At 36.1% G+C, this 21,121-nt stretch overlaps 2 protein-coding genes across 2 annotated transcripts; both read left to right on the forward strand.

Moving 5' to 3' along the window:
• Positions 1-1,404: 1,404 nt before the first annotated feature.
• Positions 1,405-2,317, forward strand: LOC112501257 (uncharacterized protein At2g29880-like). Its single transcript, XM_025105003.1, has 2 exons — positions 1,405-1,716; positions 1,790-2,317. The coding sequence occupies exons 1-2, from the start codon at positions 1,405-1,407 to the stop codon at positions 2,315-2,317; spliced, it is 840 nt and encodes a 279-aa protein (XP_024960771.1).
• Positions 2,318-3,725: 1,408 nt separating this feature from the next.
• Positions 3,726-14,845, forward strand: LOC112521061 (protein FAR1-RELATED SEQUENCE 5-like). The gene is made up of 3 exons (XM_025129699.1): positions 3,726-3,860; positions 4,722-5,287; positions 14,422-14,845. Coding segments are annotated over exons 1-3 (765 nt in total). The 5' UTR covers positions 3,726-3,859; the 3' UTR covers positions 14,620-14,845.
• Positions 14,846-21,121: the final 6,276 nt, after the last annotated feature.

The following is a 21,121-nucleotide window of genomic DNA, read 5'->3' on the forward strand; positions in this document are numbered from 1 at the left end:
TGATTGTGTTTATCTGCAGTTAATTACACGAATTCAGATATGGGATGAAATCGGATAGGGATGAAATCGTTTAGGGATGAACGGGTTTAAGAGTTTTTAAGAGTTTTAAGAGTTTTTAAGAGTTTTAGCCAAATGCTTTATAAGATAGTATATATATATATATATATATATATTAAAATAAATACCTTGCTCTATTATTTTTTAATCGAATAAAATAAAATTTGAGAAAAGCCCGAATGCATCAAAAATATAATGTCAGTCTTTGCTTTAACATCTACATTGATATATTTCTTCATATTTTTATGGTTATCAAGTTTTCTATTTAAAAGCATCTTCAACAATTTCTTTAAAACAGAGAAAATAAAATTTTTACTCTTTATAAGTTTCTTTATCTTATTCTCTAAAATAAAAAAATCATGAAGAAAACTTTAAATATAAATAATTCTCTGAGACTTTAAAAAGAAAAGAATGAGGGTTGTCTAGGAGCAATAGATGGAACATACATTGAAGTGACTGTACCCGAGTCCGATAAACCACGATACCGAACAAGAAAGGGTCATATTGCGATTAAYGTATTAGGTGCATGCACTCGGGACATGAAATTCATCTACGTTTTATCTGGTTGGGAAGGTTCAGCTACCGATTCTAGGGTACTACGAGATGCGGTTACACGAACTWATGGTTTAAAAGTCCCAATGGGTACTTACTATTTGGCTGATGCAGGATACGTCAATGGTAACGGATTTTTGGCACCATATAGAGGTACTAGGTATCATTTACGAGAATGGGAACATATTGGTCATACACCTTCAAATAAGGAAGAATATTTTAACATGAAACACTCACAAGCTAGGAATATCATAGAAAGGTGTTTCGGTATTTTGAAGAAGCGTTGGGCCATATTACGAAGTCCTTCTTTCTATCCAATAAAACTTCAAGGAAGGATGGTTATAGCATGTGCTTTGCTACATAATTTTATTAGGATGTACATGGTTCTTGATCCGGAAGAAAACACGACACTTACACTATGCCTATATGGGAAGAGCAAGTGGAATCCAACGATGATGTTGAATCTATTGATGTTGTTGAATCGAGCAATGAGTGGACTCAATGGAGAGATGACATAGCCCAAGAGATGTTTGAGTCGTGGATGTCAAGTACATAAATGTACTCAATGTATTGTATTATCTATGTTTTAGATGTTGAATTTTAAAATGTTGTTAATGTTGAATTTTAAAATGTTGTTAATGTTGAACATTAAAATGTTGTTAATGTTGAATTTTAAAATGTTCTTAATATTGAATTTTAAATGTTGTTAATGTTGAATTTTAAAATGTTATCATAATGTATTATTTTGTTGCTAATGTTGAATTTTAAATTGTTATCATAATGTATTATTCTAAGATGGCGGATAGACGTAATTGGAATATCCAAGAAGAGGATGTACTAATTAGCATTCTACAAGAGATTGTAGCCGCCGGTGGTAGGAGTGATAATGGGTGTTTTCGGACCGGCACGTATGAGCAAATTGTTTTAAAGATGCGTGAAAAGATTCCGGGCCTTAATATAACATCAAAACACATCCAAAACAAAATGAAGCGGCTCAAGGATAAGTATTCAGCAGCTTATGACATGCTGAATACAAGTGGATTCGGTTGGGATGATGCGCATCAATGCGTAACGGTGGATGCTCAAGTTTTAGAGGAATACTTAAAGGTAACGCTTATATTTTTTATGCTATTATTTCATAGTTAAAGGTAATGCTCATATTTATGCATTTTTTTTATAGAAACATCCAAGCAAAAATTATATTGCCAACAAGCCGTTTCCTCAATATGAGCGACTGAAAACAATATTTAGAAAAGATCGAGCCACAGGATCGATGGCGGAATCTGCCGCAGATGCATTGGAACACATAAATCTTGAAAGTGCAGTCGGGGATGATACTGATGAATTGAACGTGCCTTTGACTACTCCTTCTAATGGCGCTTCTGCATCCTCTATTCCACAAGATGTAGAAGCATCATCAAAAAAAAGAAAGAGAAAAGCGGGTGTTTCTGAAGATGCAATGAAGGTGATTGAGAAGGGGTTGAATGTAATATCCGAGGAAATGGGTAAGTTGGTATCGGTTGTTGGTACTCCGGGTTTACAAACTATGCCCGATGAGTTAACCAACATGGGTTTTGATGATGATCAAGTTATTGCTATTAGCATGTACTTTGCCGATAACCCGATTCAACTACGCCTATGGAATAGCATGAACGCTACTTTGAAGCCAAAATTTGTGGCGACTATCTTAAAAAAGTTAGACATGTGATGTTGGTTGCTAAACATTTGATCTTTTGTGTTGAAGTCTTTTGGTACACAATTGTAAACATTAGAACTTTTGTGTTTAGGTCTTTTGGTACACAATTGTAAACATTTGATCTTTTGTGTTGAAGTCTTTTGATACACAATTGTAAACATTTGATCTTTTGTGTTTAGGTCTGTTGGTAAACATTTCACTTTTTGTTTGTGAATATGATGTTTAAATCTTTTGATTTATTAATGTGAGTTTTTAATTAAGATTGATTTTGGAAATTTTTTGGTATTTTTAAATAGTATTTGTAAGCATTTATTATATTGATTATTTAGTTAAAAAAAACACTAAACAGGTTACTGGGGGTAAATTGGTCATTTTAATCTGTCCTATCTTGTCATGTCTTACCAAACGCTGAACAACTGTCCTGTCCTGTCCTGTTTGCGCACCAAACGCACCCTTAATGAGGAGTTGAATTAATATCATTATATACATACATAATTGTGTGTGTATGTATATATATATATATATATATATATATGGGTGGAGGTTCAAATGAAAACATCTTTGTTTTACGAGGACGCGGACCCTTATCACGTGTGATGATACACGTGAGGGGACCCTGTGATGTGCGGACGACGTGTTCTACGACTTAAGTTGCGCCAAAGGTTGTCCGCGTCTATGATTTAGCATCACATGTGATGGTCTTGATGGATTATGATATCATATCAACAACACTCTTATCACATGTGAATGTGATAATACTTGTGAGGGGGTTTAGTGGTGCAAGGACGATTTGGCCCGCAACCAAGATCGCATAAAAAATCGATCGCGTCTCTGATTTAGTATCACATGTGATTGTCTTAGTAAAAAGGTGTTCTCATCTGAACTTTTCCCACATATGTATATATATATATATATAGAGGTTGGTTATTATACAACCCTTGTCATTTGTGCAACCAATACAACTCAATCTCAACCGTCCATTTCATTTGATTAATATGTGATTTTATAGAGGTTTTGATTATTTCCTAATATAAAGTATTAATCATAATTAATGAACCGTATTCATCTTCCATAAATATTTAAATCATAATAAATGAACTCTAATCATTTCCATAAATATTTCAATTTATTGGGTTGCATTGGTTGTACAAATGCGATAGGTTGTATTTGAAATAATCCCTATATATATATATATATTTAAAATATACATTGGAATCATAAAATAATATAATTGATAATGAAAGGTCTCTAAAACAAAGAATTTATTAAAATTGAATGTAATTTAATTTTTTATTTAAATTTCTTTTTATAGAAAATCTATTAAATTCCAATTCAAAATTTTTTACAAAATATAAAAAACCAACTACGAATGAGGGCATTTTAGGAAAGACAGAGAAAATCTATCGGTGGAAATTGGAAATTGACTGAACACACAACGAATAAGCACTCCGACCTCCCCCACCGTGATTCGCTTCTTTCTGCTCCTTGTTCATGAAGGTGTTCCTGTAATCCATCTTCATACCGCGATCATCACAGCTTTAATTCCAAAATTTCAGTAAGTTTTGGCTTTCTCTCCTTTGTTTTCTTAACTTTCGATCAAATTAAGTATCACTACTTCAACATTTAACCCTGTTTTCACAATTTTGGTGAGAATTCATGGCAACCAATTCCTTTTTCATTATTTGATTTCTCGACTTCTTGATTAGACAATATCATATTGGAGGTATGGTGCTTTGTCGAAATTTCTGATATTTTATGCGACGATTCTCGTTTATATTGTAAAAAGGGGATTTTTTTCCTTTCTGAAATGCAATAAGTTCATAGCTATGCAAGTGGTTTTTGGTGTTTCAGCTGCCTAATTTGTGTAAATTTTAGTTTTATGTATACCTATAGATTAGGCTATGTCACAATGTGGTGTTTTATTTATTTCATCGTGTCAATATTGAACAAAAGTAGAGAGATAAGTCGGTGATAAAAAAAGTACTCAGATTTGAGTTTTGGTAGATTGACTAAGTGAAAATGGAGATTTACATGTTGGTATTGTACATTCCCACAGAGTGTCAAGTATTTTTCTAAACCGGATCTTTGGATGAAAATTGGGTATAATATGGTCCTTGGTGAGAAAATTGCTTTGAGATGTTTTGAGGTTCATGATATAATTCCATATTTGAGGCAAGACATGGTATCATATTAATTTTTGCCGACAAGCATAAAACCTAATTCCATAGAACTACTGGTAACTTTCGGCAGCTAGATTTCATAATCTTGCATCTAACAGGCTAACCTGTCTATTCTTGAACTATGACTCTGAAGTTATAATTCCAGGTCTTGATTTTTTGGTTCATGCGTATCAGTATAGCGTTTATTTATTTATTATGTCTTCCCTTTTTTTTGAATTTGGTTACTTGTCTTGCAGTGGATTTTGAGGTGGACGATGATGTTAATGGTGAGGTATTAGTTAATTCTGCTGATGTGGAAGGCAGGACTGTTGATGATGATGGTACTGTAGGATGTTCTGTTGTAGGGATATTTCAGGATGACCATGATATCAAAATAGATCAAGATGAGTTGGAAAGAGGAATAGATCCTTTAGACGAGCCCCATGCAGTCAATGGCTCTCTTCTAGGGGCAGAGCCCTATTTGGGGCAGGAATTTGAATCCGAAGCGGCAGCGCATGCGTTTTACAACGCATATGCAACACGAGTGGGATTTGTTATCCGCGTGAGCAAGCTTTCTCGATCAAGGCGTGATGGAACCGCCATTGGGAGAGCTCTTGTGTGCAACAAAGAGGGTTTTAGGATGCCAGACAAGCGTGAAAAGGTTGTTCGACAAAGGGCCGAAACGAGGGTCGGTTGTAGAGCAATGATTTTAGTTAGGAAAGTAAGCTCTGGAAAATGGGAAATTACAAAATTTGTCAAGGAGCACACTCACCCATTGACACCTGGAAAAGGCCGTAGGGACTTGATCTATGACCAATACCCGGTTTGTCCAATTCTTCCTTATGTGCAATCTGCAGTCTATTACTTATGTTCTTGGTTTCATCCACATTATCTTTCATATTGCTGCTAAATAATGAACATTCTGTGAATAGAAGTTCTACCTGAACTGAAATGTATTTCTTATGTGACCGCAAACACATGGTTGGACAGTGGTACAGTGCTTTAGGAGTTTGTTGGGAATGTGTGAATATGATATGAAGCAAGAAAACATGAGGTTTTAAAAGAAACGATGAAGGAGAGTGTCAATGTATCCCAAGTAGGGGATAGAAGGATGGAAAATATCTTAATTTGGGAGGCTTATACGAGACACCAACAAGTGCTTGTGTGTTAGAATGACTGATGAGGTCTATATCCTTGCAATAGACATAGTTACAAAAGCATTGCCTAGGATGCTTTTACATATCTGTCATAGGTGGGCATCTTCAGTGCTATAGAGTACAAACTATCTATCTTCCATATAGTAGTATGTTTGATGATAATTAGGTGAAATCCAATTGATTAATGCATGGACAATGATGAGCCAATGTTTTAATAAATGATATCATCAAAATGTAACCTTATTCACACAATATCAACCATTAGAAACCTCCAGTAAAAGTCTTCTATCAGACCTTGTGAGGCTCTTGAGTTATTTATCCATCGCTTTAGTGTTTTGAGAGTCATGGATTGTCGACTTTGTTTCTGCTCCTTTATTGTGTGGGAAACTGGTGATTGCTTCTCTATGTTTTTCTAATAAACATTATCTGGTTCATTTCACATCAGTATTTCTCTATTGGATAACAAGAAAAGGGTCATATGGTTGAAGAACAAATATTAAATTCTTAGTAGAGCCACGTCCATCTATGGATGAAGGAATAAGGGAATAAGAGAAGCATCTTAAGAAACCTTACTCCGCCATACTTGATAGTATTAGAAACCACACCATTGCTCTTGACTGTCTAATTTAAGCTGCTTGCACTAGTGATTACTTCTTGTGTGTCCCAAGAGCATCATGGAACATTAGAAAAAATCCGGCCCCATCCAGATCCATGATTACTCAACAGCTGAGAAAAGACTATGCCAAAATACATGATGAACAAAACCAAACATACACTTCATGTTATTAATAAGGTACCCAAAAGAAATTGCATGCTAGAGAAATAAAAAAAATACCAAAGCTAGAATCATTGGAGCAAAATTGTTTAAGATCTCTGTGTTTGCAAATTTACTTTTGCATCTAGTTATTGAGGATTATAGACAAACAAACAATTTCTGGTAACTCACTCTGGTTTTTAAATAAAAGATGACGTGTAAAGTAAACTGGATAATGAAAAGAACCAACCATGAATTAGATTGAAGCAGCCCCAAAGTTAGCAGATAGCTCTGAGCTGTAGTTGAATAACTGGTGTAGGGAAAACAGATCATGATTAAGGGGCTGTTTGGTTGTTTTCCATTATTTGTACGGTATGTATAAAGCTGTCTGTGTAGATTAATATGTCTGTATAGATTGGTAAGGTTTTTGTTTGGGAGGGTTTTTTCCATAGATGGAAGGAGCGTGTTTTTTAATTGGAAGGTGCAGGTTTGGAAAAAAGCTCCCCCCTAGAAGCTTACCGGATAAGTCAGTTTTATATCATTAAGCCACTACCACAGTCATGTATAGCTGACCGAATAAGATGCGAGTCCCATTAAGCTCATCAAGCTGCTAACAAACAAGCCCTAATTCTATGATCTTCTTAAAGATCATATGTTGGAAAGTGTGCCAAGAAAGTACAGAAAATGTGGTCCTGGGGTGGATCCTAGAAAAGGTATTAGCTCAAAGTGTGAAACATTGCTCAGGCATGTGCTCTGCCTTTTGGACTTAGGGGACAAGATGCAAACCTCATGTTGAGGTGTGCTTCAGAATAATGGTTTCCCATCTGGGATGGTTCCTCAATATTAACTACTGAGTTTCTTGTTTTCTAATTTTTGTTGTTTACTTCGTTACTTCATAAATTATAACTGAATATGGTGATAATAATAACCATAAAGATACCAAGAGACCATAAAACTAGTGCCTAATATTAGTAGCAGAGCTGGAAGCTGAAGCCCAGAAATCACATCATAGCTTATAGATCTTTTCAGGGCGAGAGGTACTGTTGTGGATGTTTTATGATTCTATGTAGATCCTATATTCTCTCATTTGTGATACTAGATTATGATAAACTTAATCGAATATGATAGATAAGTTGATTAATATTTGGTTTGGCCAAAATATTTCTTGACCATAAGAATGATAAAATCATAAATATGCAGTGTTGGTTTCTCTGGGATGGTGCATCTGCCTGCGCCTTGTGCATTACATCTGTGGTGCTCCTTAGTCCTTAGCACCCAGCCACCTATGATTGGCTAAAGGAGAGGGGGACAGGTCTTGAACTTGTAGAGATTCCCTAGTTGTTACCACTGGGTTATCACCTATCTTCCTTTACAAAACTACAAGAGGAATGAAATCTTTGTGGAATGGTTGCATCCGTTAAGATGTTTCAACACACAATCAACCAATTCTATCCCAAAGGAATAGTTGTAGGGTCACAATTACAAATGATTCTACACCTAAATGTTGAAAGAAGCCAAGAAAAGATTTTACATCTACTTATGGAACAAGCAATCCTATGTACACATCATTGAATGATACTGTTACAGCCACAACATTTTTAAGCAGACACAAAAGGATACCTCATGTTAGCACTAATAAGTAATACATAATGACCTATTGTCGCTGGGAGATTGTAGAATACTAAGTTCTGTAGGGGGTAGCATAATAGCATTAACTAGTTCTCTTACTGCAGGACTAACAAGGTAATATCTTATAGGAGGGAACATTTATATTTATGGGAGATCCTTGTGGGATGGGAGTCACTTCTCATCCTAAAAATTGTAGATTGGATATGTTATCCAACAACTTAAAAAATAAACCATTTGGTTACTTTATTCCCACATAGAAAAATAGGAGCCCCAGATTGACAAAAATACCCTAGAAAAGCTTAAGGTTAATGACAATATGTAGTGAAACAGTTAAACATAGATGTATCCAAGGCTATGAAGGTGGTGAAATACATTATTCTTGTTGTCATTCATCCTTTTTTTAAATTCCTTTTTCGTTTATCTTTCTTGACCTTGAATACAACCAGGTTAGTTCTCTGATCATTGATCTATCCGTCAACTTCTTGCTCATTGAAAATGGTCTCCCCTTTGCCTGCATCCATCAAATCTTTCTACCATACAACTGAAATAAGTCAAAGAAGATCAACATTCGTGAAGTTAATAAACCGAACTGAAAAAGAAAAAAACTACACACTAATTCTTATAAGTATCATGTCACTCCCCTCAAATTGGAGTGTAGATATGACTCATGTCTAACTTGCTAAAATAATGTAAAGTTAAATAAGTGAACTAGAAAACTGATCTTCAATAAATATGGCAGCTCATTCTGTTTAAGAATAAGTATCATGTATCACGATGTTGGAAGGGAAAGAAACCTTAGTGCAGTCAGCTAAGTAAACCAAATCCAAGCAAGAAGCTAGACCCAGACCAGCTACCATAAATGGCAAAAGGAATCTCAGTAGAAGAAATCAAATCGCAAGAAGAGACTCCAGCCGAAAACTAACGAACAAACCCATGCTAATTCAATGAGCTCACCCATCAAGTTGGTCAATCCTCCTCCTCAAGAGCAAGTTAAGATGGGCACTCCATTCAAAATTTGTCTTCAATAGTGATTGGCAGACATACTTGACATTGAAGAAATGGAACAGCCAACAGAATTTCTGCACATCTGCTTCCAAATGTGCAGACATCTCCACATAAGTTATTTTGTTTGCAGAATGGATGTCAGGACTTAAAACTTTTATTGGCTGTTAGAATTTATGAAGCAAAAGGAAGAGTACCTTAGGCAGAGTATCTATTCTGTACATTTGTTTCGAGATTTCCGATTAGAATTAACAAAGATATTATGAGGTACAAAATATTGCAGAGGATGAATGGAAAAAAGAAAATGATGAGATAGTTATAGAGCTTGTGAAAGAACCAAAATACATTGGAACATAGATGGTACAGGACAACAAAAGAACAACTGCAGAGTGTTGACTGGTGGGTAGGTATCACATGCAGCAGAAGTGAAACCTCTTTGTAGCTGTGATGGCTGATCTTGTGGTTAGTACCATACGATGAGCCAAGTGATACCATATCAATGCAAGGGTAGAAAAAGAGCATGTTTAAAGAAAGCTCGAAGTATAAAATACAACATAGTTGGTTTTCGTGGGTTAATTAGATAAGCATACTTAAACCCTACCACTAATTATACAAGTCTATCTTCTAATCAGAAGAAAAATAATCTGACCAAATTGAAATGGAAGAGATAAAAGTGATGGTCAAAATATTTATTGTCTTGAAATTTTAATAATACAAGGAAACAAAAAAACTAGATGGAAGCCATGGCTTTATAAAATTGATTTCCTTGTATGAGACAGGAGGCAATATAAATCATTGATCTCTAAGATGAAAAGGACTTCGCATTCTAGGGGGACCTCCCTCCTATATGTGTGTATACACATAGGGATATTAAGGTATGCTTGACCATCTATAGTGTTTTTGGAAAATGATCCCACCACAAGCCTTGTATGTGAACACTTAGGGGCCGTTTACCAAATGCTACCCGGGTAAGCGCTTACCAGCAAAAAGTTCAACACTGTCACTTACTTATCGGGTAAGATTTTAGTCTACCAAAACGTATCATATGCTACAATTTACCCGATAAGCGCTAACCGTGGTAGAGTCGTCGCTCTCACGTACCGGATAAGACTCTCGGTCTTTGCCTTCGCTCTTACCAGGTAAGATTCTTGGTCCTTGCATTCATCTAGTAAGGTAATGTGACTTGGTAAGCGCTTACCCGAGTAAGCGTTTGGTAAACGGCCCCTTAATCGGGTTTGCATGTTGTGTGTATGGAGATCCCGCCCTTATTTCTTAAAGCACTATAATGCATACCTAAAAAGCTACTCTATATGGGGACTGTAGTTTTGTTGATATCATTCACGATGATTATTGCTCAATGGAGAGACCTTCACATGCACAAGCATTGTGAGTTTCTATAAGTGAGCCCTATTTGTTGTTTATAGGCTGCTAAGCATCATTAATTGTGACTTACTTCAAAGGCTCAAACACTACTAGTTCATATACCACAATATGTCTTCATTTGTTTCTTAGTAGATAATTAGACATGAGCAACAAACCACGGCCACACCTGCATCATATCTCACAACATCACTTAAACATGACTGGACTAACATGTAGAAATAGTAATTGTAGCTCCTCTAGGATTTGTTTGAGCCAAATTGCCTCACATATTGCATTCGCCATAGCATGAAACTCAACTTCAGCGCTGTTGTGAGTCATTACATTTTGCTTTTATTTTACCAAGTCACTAGATTTCACCATACAACAGTAGGCTCGAGACACCTCTATCTGTCCCTTGCTTCTTCATTCCTGACTTTCAAGCATGCTGCAGCTCATAATCATATTATGGAAAAAGAGGCCTTCGGAACAAAGGCGATTCTGTTCATGCTTCAGACGATTTGGCTAATTATATATAYTTCTATACTAATTATATTAGACTTCTTACAAATGAGTAGTATCCACGTGTATATCTTCTCAACTGCGGAAGGGTGGCGGTTTATGATCTCAACTTTGTCTCCCCCACTCACCTTCTTGATAAGGCCCCACTCTCTCTAATAAAAGAAGGGGCAAAGCGTCCTTTTGAAGGGGCAAAGGCCTACCGCTCTGTGGTCTTCCCTGAAAGCTAAATCAATAGGGCCATAAAGATCATTCCTACTTGTTTGTATGAGGCAGAAACTCATCCCACATACAGTAAACAAGTCGATACTCGCACTATTGGTAGTACATTCGTCAAAGAAGGTTGTTTTCTTTTCTGTACTGCACTATTGACGAATTTATTTCTGTACGGCTGTACCTAAAGAAGTATTTGATCTTGAACTTCCATTCCCATGATCCCCTTCTTTCATCTTGCAACTTCCATTCCCAAGAAATACATTAGTAGTTCCAAGTCTTTGATCCCAAATCCTCAGCCAGACTTTTCTTCGAGTTATCTATTTTTTCATGACCATCTTCTATGAGACTACGTCACAGAATATACCAGTCTACCAATCATCTTCCTATTTTTAAAGAATAAAGTGTGATCAGTCTAACCTTGAGAATATCACTATTATCTCATTGAACATGTAAATCTCTCGGACCAAGCTTGAGGTGATTGCTTCAACCCATAAAGGGCATTTTTTAACAGGCATGCTTGGGATCCAAACTCGGTCTCAAAGTCTAGAGGAGGTCCCATAAACACTTCCCCTTTAAGTTCTCCATTCAAAAAAAGCATTCTTCACATTTAGTTGCTGTAATGATTAATCTAGGTTTACTGCAACGGACAATAGGACTTTCAAAAACTAGATACATTGCAAGACGAGGTACATCGCTAGCTAATTGTGGCTCATGTATGATTGTACACACACAAACACAAAATTGTTAAAAGAGGCAGATATGCATGCATACATAGAAGATATGGGACCAAAAGTGTGATTTACTCTCAAATTTATTTACATAAATAATATATAGAGTAAACTACAAATTTGGTCCATGTGGTTTGTCGGATATAACACTTTTCATCCTTGCAGTTTCAAAAATATAAGATGGCCATCGTGGTTTGTAAAAACGTCCGCATTTGGTTCCTCCCTCTAGTGGACGTCAAAAAAAACTTGTTTACGGACATTTTAGACCTTTACCATTCTTTCATCAGTATTATTTAAAAAATATAATTTGTATCTTGAATTTCTAAAGCATGATTAACATCAATGAACATTAAGATCAATGGCATCAATATAAATAATCACTCCCATTTAAGGAATCGTCAATTGACAACTTATCATTAATGTTAACACTGGCTGTTGCACTTGTTGGGTTACAGGGTGTTATGCACAGCTGAATTAATTGTAACCCTAACCGGATACATATGAAACAGGGTGGTTTGGTGGACAAAAATCATACCCTTTTAGTAAAAACTTTGATGATAAGAATTGAAAAATAATCTTCAACTCGTCATCTCCATGGTTTTCACGTGAGTGGATCGGATTAACTTCTTCTTTACAAGAACAAGGTAGGAGTTATGTTCCACCCTCGGTGTTGCTAGGCACAATGATAAGGAGGAGACGATCGTAAATATGGATTAGGTTTTTTCTAAAAGCTTAAGCTCAATAGACACCCTTTAGCATCTTTACTTAATAAAGGAGTTTCATCATATGGCAACTCTTCATTGTTGATAAGGGATGTTTATCTTTCCCATTTTAATCCTAAAGTGATGATTTTCAACCATTGACAACTTTACCCCTCCATCTCTATGTCTAATCAATTTTAGATATAAAGTTATCTTAATTAATAATTTAGTCCCATTGAATAGTAAATAAGATATTGGTAATTGAACATCTTAATTATTCGGTCTTCTTTTTCGAGTACACCCTGTATGTGTGGCTTATTGGGACTTTATCATGTTGGCAATAATTATAGATCACATGTATAATTAAAAACGAATAGCATTATCTAGCAATACATCATTGTAATCCAAATGATAAAGTTTGATGGTTCTGCTAATCAACAAACTTGTGACTATCATCGATGTGCATTTTGTGTCCCTTTGCCCTTGATGTTCGGATTGGATATGAGGCACAGTTATGTAATCCCCAGCTTGTCTAATCCCTAGTTTATTGATTCTTGAATATACTAATAAAACATATATCTATATCCTTATATCGATTATCTGAGCATGCATGTGTTTACTCGTATAATTCAATCAAGGGGCCTAGAGACATCTCTCTCGTCATATAGGATGGGCAAATCCTATCTTGATACATACTAGTATTACCATGCGATACATGACATACCTGACTACCAATGTGTCATCCAGTTACGGAGTGATTAGAATTAGTGTCAAAGTATCTCACTCACACACAATAAACTATATGTTCTCAAGTCAAAGGACTACATATTCAATAACCACATGAGAAACACTTATGACACTCATATGACATACAATGCAATGTTCTCATAGCGAGTTATGTCCGATAAACAAAGATCCGTATCTTGTGCCTATATGTGGACTAGATATCTCCAAAAATATTTATTCCCTAAATTAAGGTGTGAAAACGAGGAACAGTTGATTTCACACGATTTGCTTATCAACAAAATCGTGAATAAATGGAAAATCGGGAAATAAATCTTCAGAGTCGGATTCAGGGATCCGGATGAAGGATCAAAGGTTATGGCCGTTTTAAGTTTGGCCACTTTCCAGCCCTTTTCCTTTTCCCCTACCGGTCCATGAACGTATCTGATCTCGCCTGGATCAGCTCTGCATCAAAGTTCATCTTGATGAGCCTCGTGCTATGAAGATGATGATATTTGAAAACTTTGATTGTATCATTTATCAAAGTGGAAAATTGGGTAAATATGGGCCAACTGACTCTAAACATAAACCCACACACAATATGTTGGGCAGGTGAACACTTGCATGGATTTCATGTGTGGGCAAACCTCCTAATCACTTTTCATCAATGTAGAACACTTGAAATGTTATTTTCACATGGATTAGTTATTATTCTGTATCTCTAAGAGGAACGTTTGAGATAACTAGATGAAGATCTTTGTGACTATCATAGAGTTCGTATTGTTTTTCTTAGATATGTACATAATGGGAATTTCTTAGTAGGAATCAAGATGGTATGCATTTTTGAAATTTAGTAGATTGGCAATGATCTGCCAGGTGCTTCAGGACATGTAATGTCGTTAATTACCAGAAACAGTTGGGATTGGAGTACTGTAAAAAATTAGATGCTGAACCAATTCAGTTGTGATTAATCCTATGGCAGAAGGTATCTGTTTCTGGTTAGGTTTATTATTAAGCCCTATTTGAGAATAGGTCTGAACTCTTAATTTAATGCTTCCTAACTGCTAAAATGTTCATTTCTAAACTACATCTTGCACCCATCTCTGAGTGGGTTGGTCTGTTTATCTTGCCCGTGCATTGACACTTGTCATTCTTTTCTTTTCCTGTAGAACGAACATGATAAAATACGGGAACTTTCACAGCAGCTGGCGATCGAGAAAAGGAGGGCTGCAACATACAAAAGACACCTGGAAATGGTTTTTGAGCATATTGAAGAACACAATCAGTCTTTATCGAAGAAGATTAAAGACATTGTAAACAGTGTGAAGGAGATGGAGTCGAACGAGCTGCTGCAATCACATAGATAGATAGTTTTTCTGTTTTTTATATCAAAAAATTTAATCAGAAAGTAGCATCATCCAGGATGATGCCATTTTTATGTTTTGTTTCCAGGTTACTCGTGTAAAGTTGTGAAATGTTATAGGGAATTGATCCTTAGTCCTAGGCGGCGGCTGCGGCTGCGGCTGCTGCTGTATACATTGATCTTTGGGGATGTGCCTGAAAATTTCAATGATAATTACTACCAGCTTCATTTTAACCTGAGTTGGGGTATTCATTCCATTGAGAGTTGTTTTTTTTTTAAATATATAATATTTATATACGGCAAATGCAACAAATAAACTCACACACCCTCCTCATCTATGGTGAGGTTTGAACCCCTAGGGCTACGATACCGCTAGGCCAAAGATCCTTTGGTTCCATTGAGAGTTGTTGCTCACACGTTATTATGTTTTTGAAGAAAAATGGTTTGGTTTAGTTGGTTTTATAATTTGGGTCGAAATGCAGGACATGGTTGTCAAAATTTAAGAATATTGGACTACATACAAATGTTCATATATATACAATACAAACTGGTAACAGAATCAACAACTATTTTGACAACTTCAAAAAAGATGGTTTGATCTTTAGGGTAGAGGTTAAGTTTGCATATATATATATATACATACATACATACATACATACATACATACATACATACATACATACATACATACATACATACACACACATACATACGTACATATGTATGTATGTATGTATGTATGTATAGGGACAAGATCAAATGTTAACCAAAGTTTTTATGTTAACTTTGCAAACCATGTCAACCAATCACAATCAATTCTTCTATTAGGTTTCTATCATGTTCACAATTTAATGTCAAGGGTAATTGAGTAATTTCATTTGCTATGTAACTTCCATACAATTAAAGGGGAGTTACAAAATCATAATGTAAATCCCCAAATATCAAAATCAAATCAGATAATCTTCAAAGTAGAATCAATAGTAGAGAGAGAATTTCACCAAAAAGCTTTTGAGTATATTTCTTGAGAGAATGATTACAAAATGATTAGCAAGACTAATTACAATTAAACTACTAATCTCCTATTTATACTAAGAAAGCATTAACCCTAACTATTACAAAATAGGAGAAACAACTTGAATACAACATATCAGCGCAGTATTGAACCCAACATTCTCCCCCTTTGTATTCAAGTTCGAGAAATGGTGAATCTTGACTTTCTAAGCCCCATAAGCATTTCAATCCTTCTCAAAGCACTCCGATATTGCAATTTATCGTCTAACAGGTTCAAAGCATTGATTAGAAGATACCTTTCTTTTGGACTCATTCTCTCCTTTTCTGTGGCTTTATCATTATCGGCTTTAATCTTCTCAAGCGCCCGACGCACCATCTTGATAGTACCGTCACAATACTTATTCAACTCATTAAATCTCATAAATCTTTTTATTCTGCCTGCAACATCATAAATCACTCTAAACTCCGGATCTTCAAGAATGATGTAGAAAGGATAGCCTTCAATGTCTTTAAGGTCTTGATCTGGTCTTTTCAAATTTATAATCTTCTGGTTATCTTCATGGCCCATTTGAATATCGATGACCATCGACACTTTGACATGGATCTTCAAATATCTCTTGATTGCTTCTAGAGCAATAATTGCTCCTTCTCTTCTAACTGTAAGATTCCGCAGTTCGTGATACAGATGTTCCAGATCTTCAAGATAAAGATTTGAGAAATCAGCTTCGCTAAATGTCCAGACACGTCCATCCTGCCTTGTAACAGTAAAGACCAGATACCAAACTCTGAGGAGTTTATTAGCATCAATTTGCTTGATGGACACTATACGAAGTCTGGTTCGTACTTGACTTATAGGAAGGCGCTTGGCTTTGAGAAAATGTTTGTACTCCATTTGATATTCTCGGGTTTCTTGATGAATCCCAAGAATGTTATCAGCACTTAGAGCTTTGCGATGATGAATAAAGATGCCGAAGTAGATGTCCTCAAGATAAGGTTCTCTAATCCGAGCCCTGTCATATCCTGGAACATTAGCTCGTATTGCAAATGGCACATAATTCTTGGAAAATATCTCTGTAGGGTTAAACGCCATATTAGGAGTATCAAAAATGCCTTGAGACACTGTGGTGGACGGTTCAACAATAGTTTGATGATCAGCCTCAAATGGAAAGATAGGATCACCTTCATTGATATCAGTTTCAAAGTCAAAGTAAATATCAGCTGATTCATCAATATTGTCAATATCTTCTCCAAAATCTTGATCTCCACCCAGTTCTCTAGAAAAAACTTTGTTAAAACCAACATTGGCAGACAAATCCAATAGCAACCTTGTTTTTACTATGGAGTCCGCCGGCTTTTCAACCATTGGCTCGATCGTTAGATTTGTCTCCACAGCTGTCACCTTCTCAGCTGATACCGGGCCAGTAGTCCTTTCTCTTGTTCTTTCTGGAACAGGACTTTCTACATTAGTTGTTTCAAAATAAGGCTCCACTTCAACACCTTCAACACGAACTGACGACTCAGCCAACCTCTGTCTTTTCCTCTCCCCCTCATGGTGATCAGGATCATCCTGATCATCATGCCTTCATTTTAAAGAGGTGACTTGAGCTCGACAAGTGTCTTCCAAGGTTGATACACTTTCGGCTAAGGTATCAATAGAATTTTGCAATAAGGTCAATGCTTGAGTGTTGGATGCAATTAAAGTACTAACTTTGGAAAAGTTAGTAGCAACAATATATTGGAAAGCCAAAAACTCTAAGGCCCGAACTGTTGGATTTTCATCAACTTGTTGTCTGAGGAGCCCAACCAAATCTGCATCTGCCGCGTCAGGATTTTGAGAAGCAATTAGCTTTGCGTACAACAACGACTTGAGCTCATCCATCGATTGTTCTTGTGCCCTTGGGGATTCAGAAGCAGGCGGTGGTGGCGGCACAGATGGTTGATCTTCAATTACTGGCTCCTTTCCCTTCAACATCCTCTTCAAGCTAAGGATTTGATCTTCCATATGATCCTAGACAGCCTTTAGGGCGCCATCCAAATGTTCCCTTGACACGAAGTCAGGTAAACTAACACCTGGATCACTTAGATTACCAGTTGTAACAACAGTTGAAAAAACTATTGTGCCTACGTTTAGTGTTGGCAAAATGTTAGCACTGGTAGGACTTCCGACCTGTCCTTGTGGTAAGTTAAAAGACTCCACTCTAGTCGTTCCGGCTGGTTCACTAAGAACAGCGGTTTGAGCAACAGATGCTCTCGACTCATGTGTACCTATGTGTATCGGCTCTAGACTCGAGGTGCACAGAATCGATGTCATAGGCTGGGGAAGAGGCCTACTATTTTCAATATCTACATTCTTCGAGTGAGAAGCAGATAAATTATGTGTTAAATCCCCATGAGAAGATGAAACAATTGCTTGTTAAGAAGCAATTGAGTGGCTGGGGATGTGCATTTGCATAGCTGGGCTAGCTATGTCTGTTTCAATATCAACATTCAACGAATGAATGTCGATAGCAGATGTGGGTGCCCRGCTAACTGTTTCAGCTGGAATAGGAGCATATTCTTCATTTTGAGCTCCTCTCTCACCCTCACCAGATTTTTTTGCTTCCCTTTCACTCAACCTCTCAGCATTTTCTACTTGATCTCCCTCATCTTCTACATTCAGAATAACATCCAATAATTGATGCAGATCACCATAATCATTGCCAAACTCATCAACATCAAAAGATAAAGAAGACTTGGGCAAGTCTGTTGATCTTGATTTTCAGGAATGATGTCTTCAATATTATCAATAATTGCTCCCACTTGAATATTCTGTGAAACAACAGGATGAGCGGCATTATCATCATCATCATCATTATTATCATCATTTGCACCATCCTGAGTTGGCTGATCGTCTGATGAAGTATTTTCTGAGCTTGGAGAAGAAGTTATGGAAATACTTTCAGTTGAAGTGTTATGCTGATCAGAGTCTCCCCGCGCCAGACTACCCCTCTCTATCACATTTTCCCTCAGCTCACAACCCTGTTCAGGTACCCCATGTTCCTGAACTCTCTCAGCTATGTCTAAACCCTCTCCCTCAACTAAGACATGGGTTGATCCCGGGGTAAGTTCAACCGGTTCTGGGTGAACTATAGGATCTATAACTCTCCTATAGTCTATTACACACTGAGCACTCTGAACAGTGAAGACAAATAACTCAGGTAGGATTTCCATTATAGAATCCAAGTCTTTAACTTTAGTATGCGAACGAATACGTAGCATGACAAACGATGGCCCAACTTCACTGTTTGCCCTAGCCGGAATGTCATCATTTGCGTTCATCATGGCTTTAATTATAAGTTGAAGAAATTTCTGAAAAGGTACAAACTTTCTGGCTTTGGATGGGAATCTTTTGGCGTTGACCAACTCGATTAATTCATTCCAAATGATAAGCGCGTAATCGTAATGACGAGTAAATACGATGCCGTGGAAGAACTTTAGGAATGGACTGCTGCAAGTATCAATTCCGGCAGTCTTAGACGTTAGGCACCGATTGAGGATGGAAAATAGCAAGTGCCATATCGATGGAAGAAAACGTCTTTTGAATTGAGACGAATTAGTTAACTCTTGTGAGTATCCTAATCTTTTGATGTCTCTGCACAACTCTTCATCAGTGATCAGCTGTTCAAACCCTGTTGGTAGACGTAAAATTCTTCGGAGTCGTTTCAACGTCAAACGACTTGTGTATTCGTCTACATTGCCTTCAAAATAGTAAGTATCACCATTTTTTGAAAGAGTAAGAATATGACAAAATTGTTGTACATATACCATCGGGACTGTAGCTGTAGCTGAAAGGGCATAGGCTATTGGGTGTCCACAAAGGATTTAAGGGATTATTTTATATTCGCATGGCATATCAGAAATTGAAGTGGTGGTTATTATGCTTGATTTCTAGGTAAAAACATTGAGGAAATAGGGATTCATTTGGAATAGGTGTATTTGTTGGCTGGTTTGGGTTATTTATGTTGTCTGATCTGACATAAGGAATGTGAGATTCCTCGTCAGATTGGTGATGTTCTTCAGCCATTTTTCCTGTAAAACATAGAATATTAGATCCAAAGAAAAAAAAATTCAATGCCAATACCAAAAGTAACCACACTTAGATTTGAATTTTTTTTTATTAAAAAATCTAAAAAACTAAAAAAAATTACGAAGTAAAAAAAATCAAATTTAAAAAAAATACTAAGACTAAAAAAAATAACAAAAAGAATTTAAAAAAAAAATTTAACTAAGAAAAATAAGAAAGACTAATTTTTTTTTTAAACTAAAACTAACAAAAATAAGAAGAAAGAAAAAAATTGTAAACTAAAAAAAATTCTAAGTAAAACTCACCCAGATTACTAATCCGGTTAAAAAGAGAAAAAAAATCCTAAGTAAACTAAACCGGACAAACCCACACCGGTCACCTTCTCCAGTGAGAAAAACCAATCAAAACCCTAACAACCTGAAAACTAAAATTAACAAAAAACCTAAATCGATTAATCCTAACCAGTCCTTAACATGAACGTGAGCGATTTAACATTTAGCCATTTTACGTTCATTTTTAGATTTAGAAACCAGATTCAACAAATATTAAGATATTCAGACCAAATGCGATTTTTCATTCATTTACGTTCATTTTTAGAGTTAAATCACATATTACGTCCAAATGCAAAGTCCAATCATAGGAATCATGTCCAAATGTAAACGGTAACCTTAGATCAGAGATGAAGAAACAAAAGTGAATCGGAGATAAAGATGAAGAACTTGAGTGATTTAGCTGAACCAAGAGGATAGTGAACAGTAGCAAGCGATTTGAGTAAAAAGTAAAAAATGAGAAGTAAAAATCGGACTAATATATATAGGATTGAAAAATGACCCTTCAACTGCTAATCCGAACAAAGGGTTGTCCGGATTAAGATAAATCGAACAAAGGGTTGTCCGATTTAAACCATACTCTCATCACTAAGTCACAAATCGGATGATACTATGAGCGATAAATGACCACATCGCACAACTCAAACGAAGACAAATCGCACAAGAACCAAGCGATATAGACCTAAATCGCATAACACATCAAGCGATTTACACATAAATCACTCAAAGGGACAAACGATTTACACTTAACCCACTCAAAACAACAAGCGATTTACTTAAATCGCACAACTCCTTGAGCATATCTAATCTTATCCGGATAAGAGTTTATTAAATAACCTTTTGTTCGAATTAGCCTAAATCGGACACTGCTTTGTCCGGATATGAGATATATCGGACAAAGTGTTGTCCGGATTAGTCTAAATCGGCCAAAGACTTATTATTTTAAACTCTAAATCTTTCAAAAATTAGACATTTGTACGATAACCTGTAAGAAAAAAATTTAAACAATTAATACATACATATATGTTTACTCCCCCTCAAAATATGAACCAGTAAAATACGAACAAAATTCTACACTCCCCCTCAAATATAGATTTCCACTT

The sequence above is a fragment of the Cynara cardunculus genome, assembly GCF_001531365.2.
Source record: "Cynara cardunculus var. scolymus isolate 2C chromosome LG 1, CcrdV1, whole genome shotgun sequence".
NCBI lineage: Eukaryota > Viridiplantae > Streptophyta > Magnoliopsida > Asterales > Asteraceae > Cynara > Cynara cardunculus.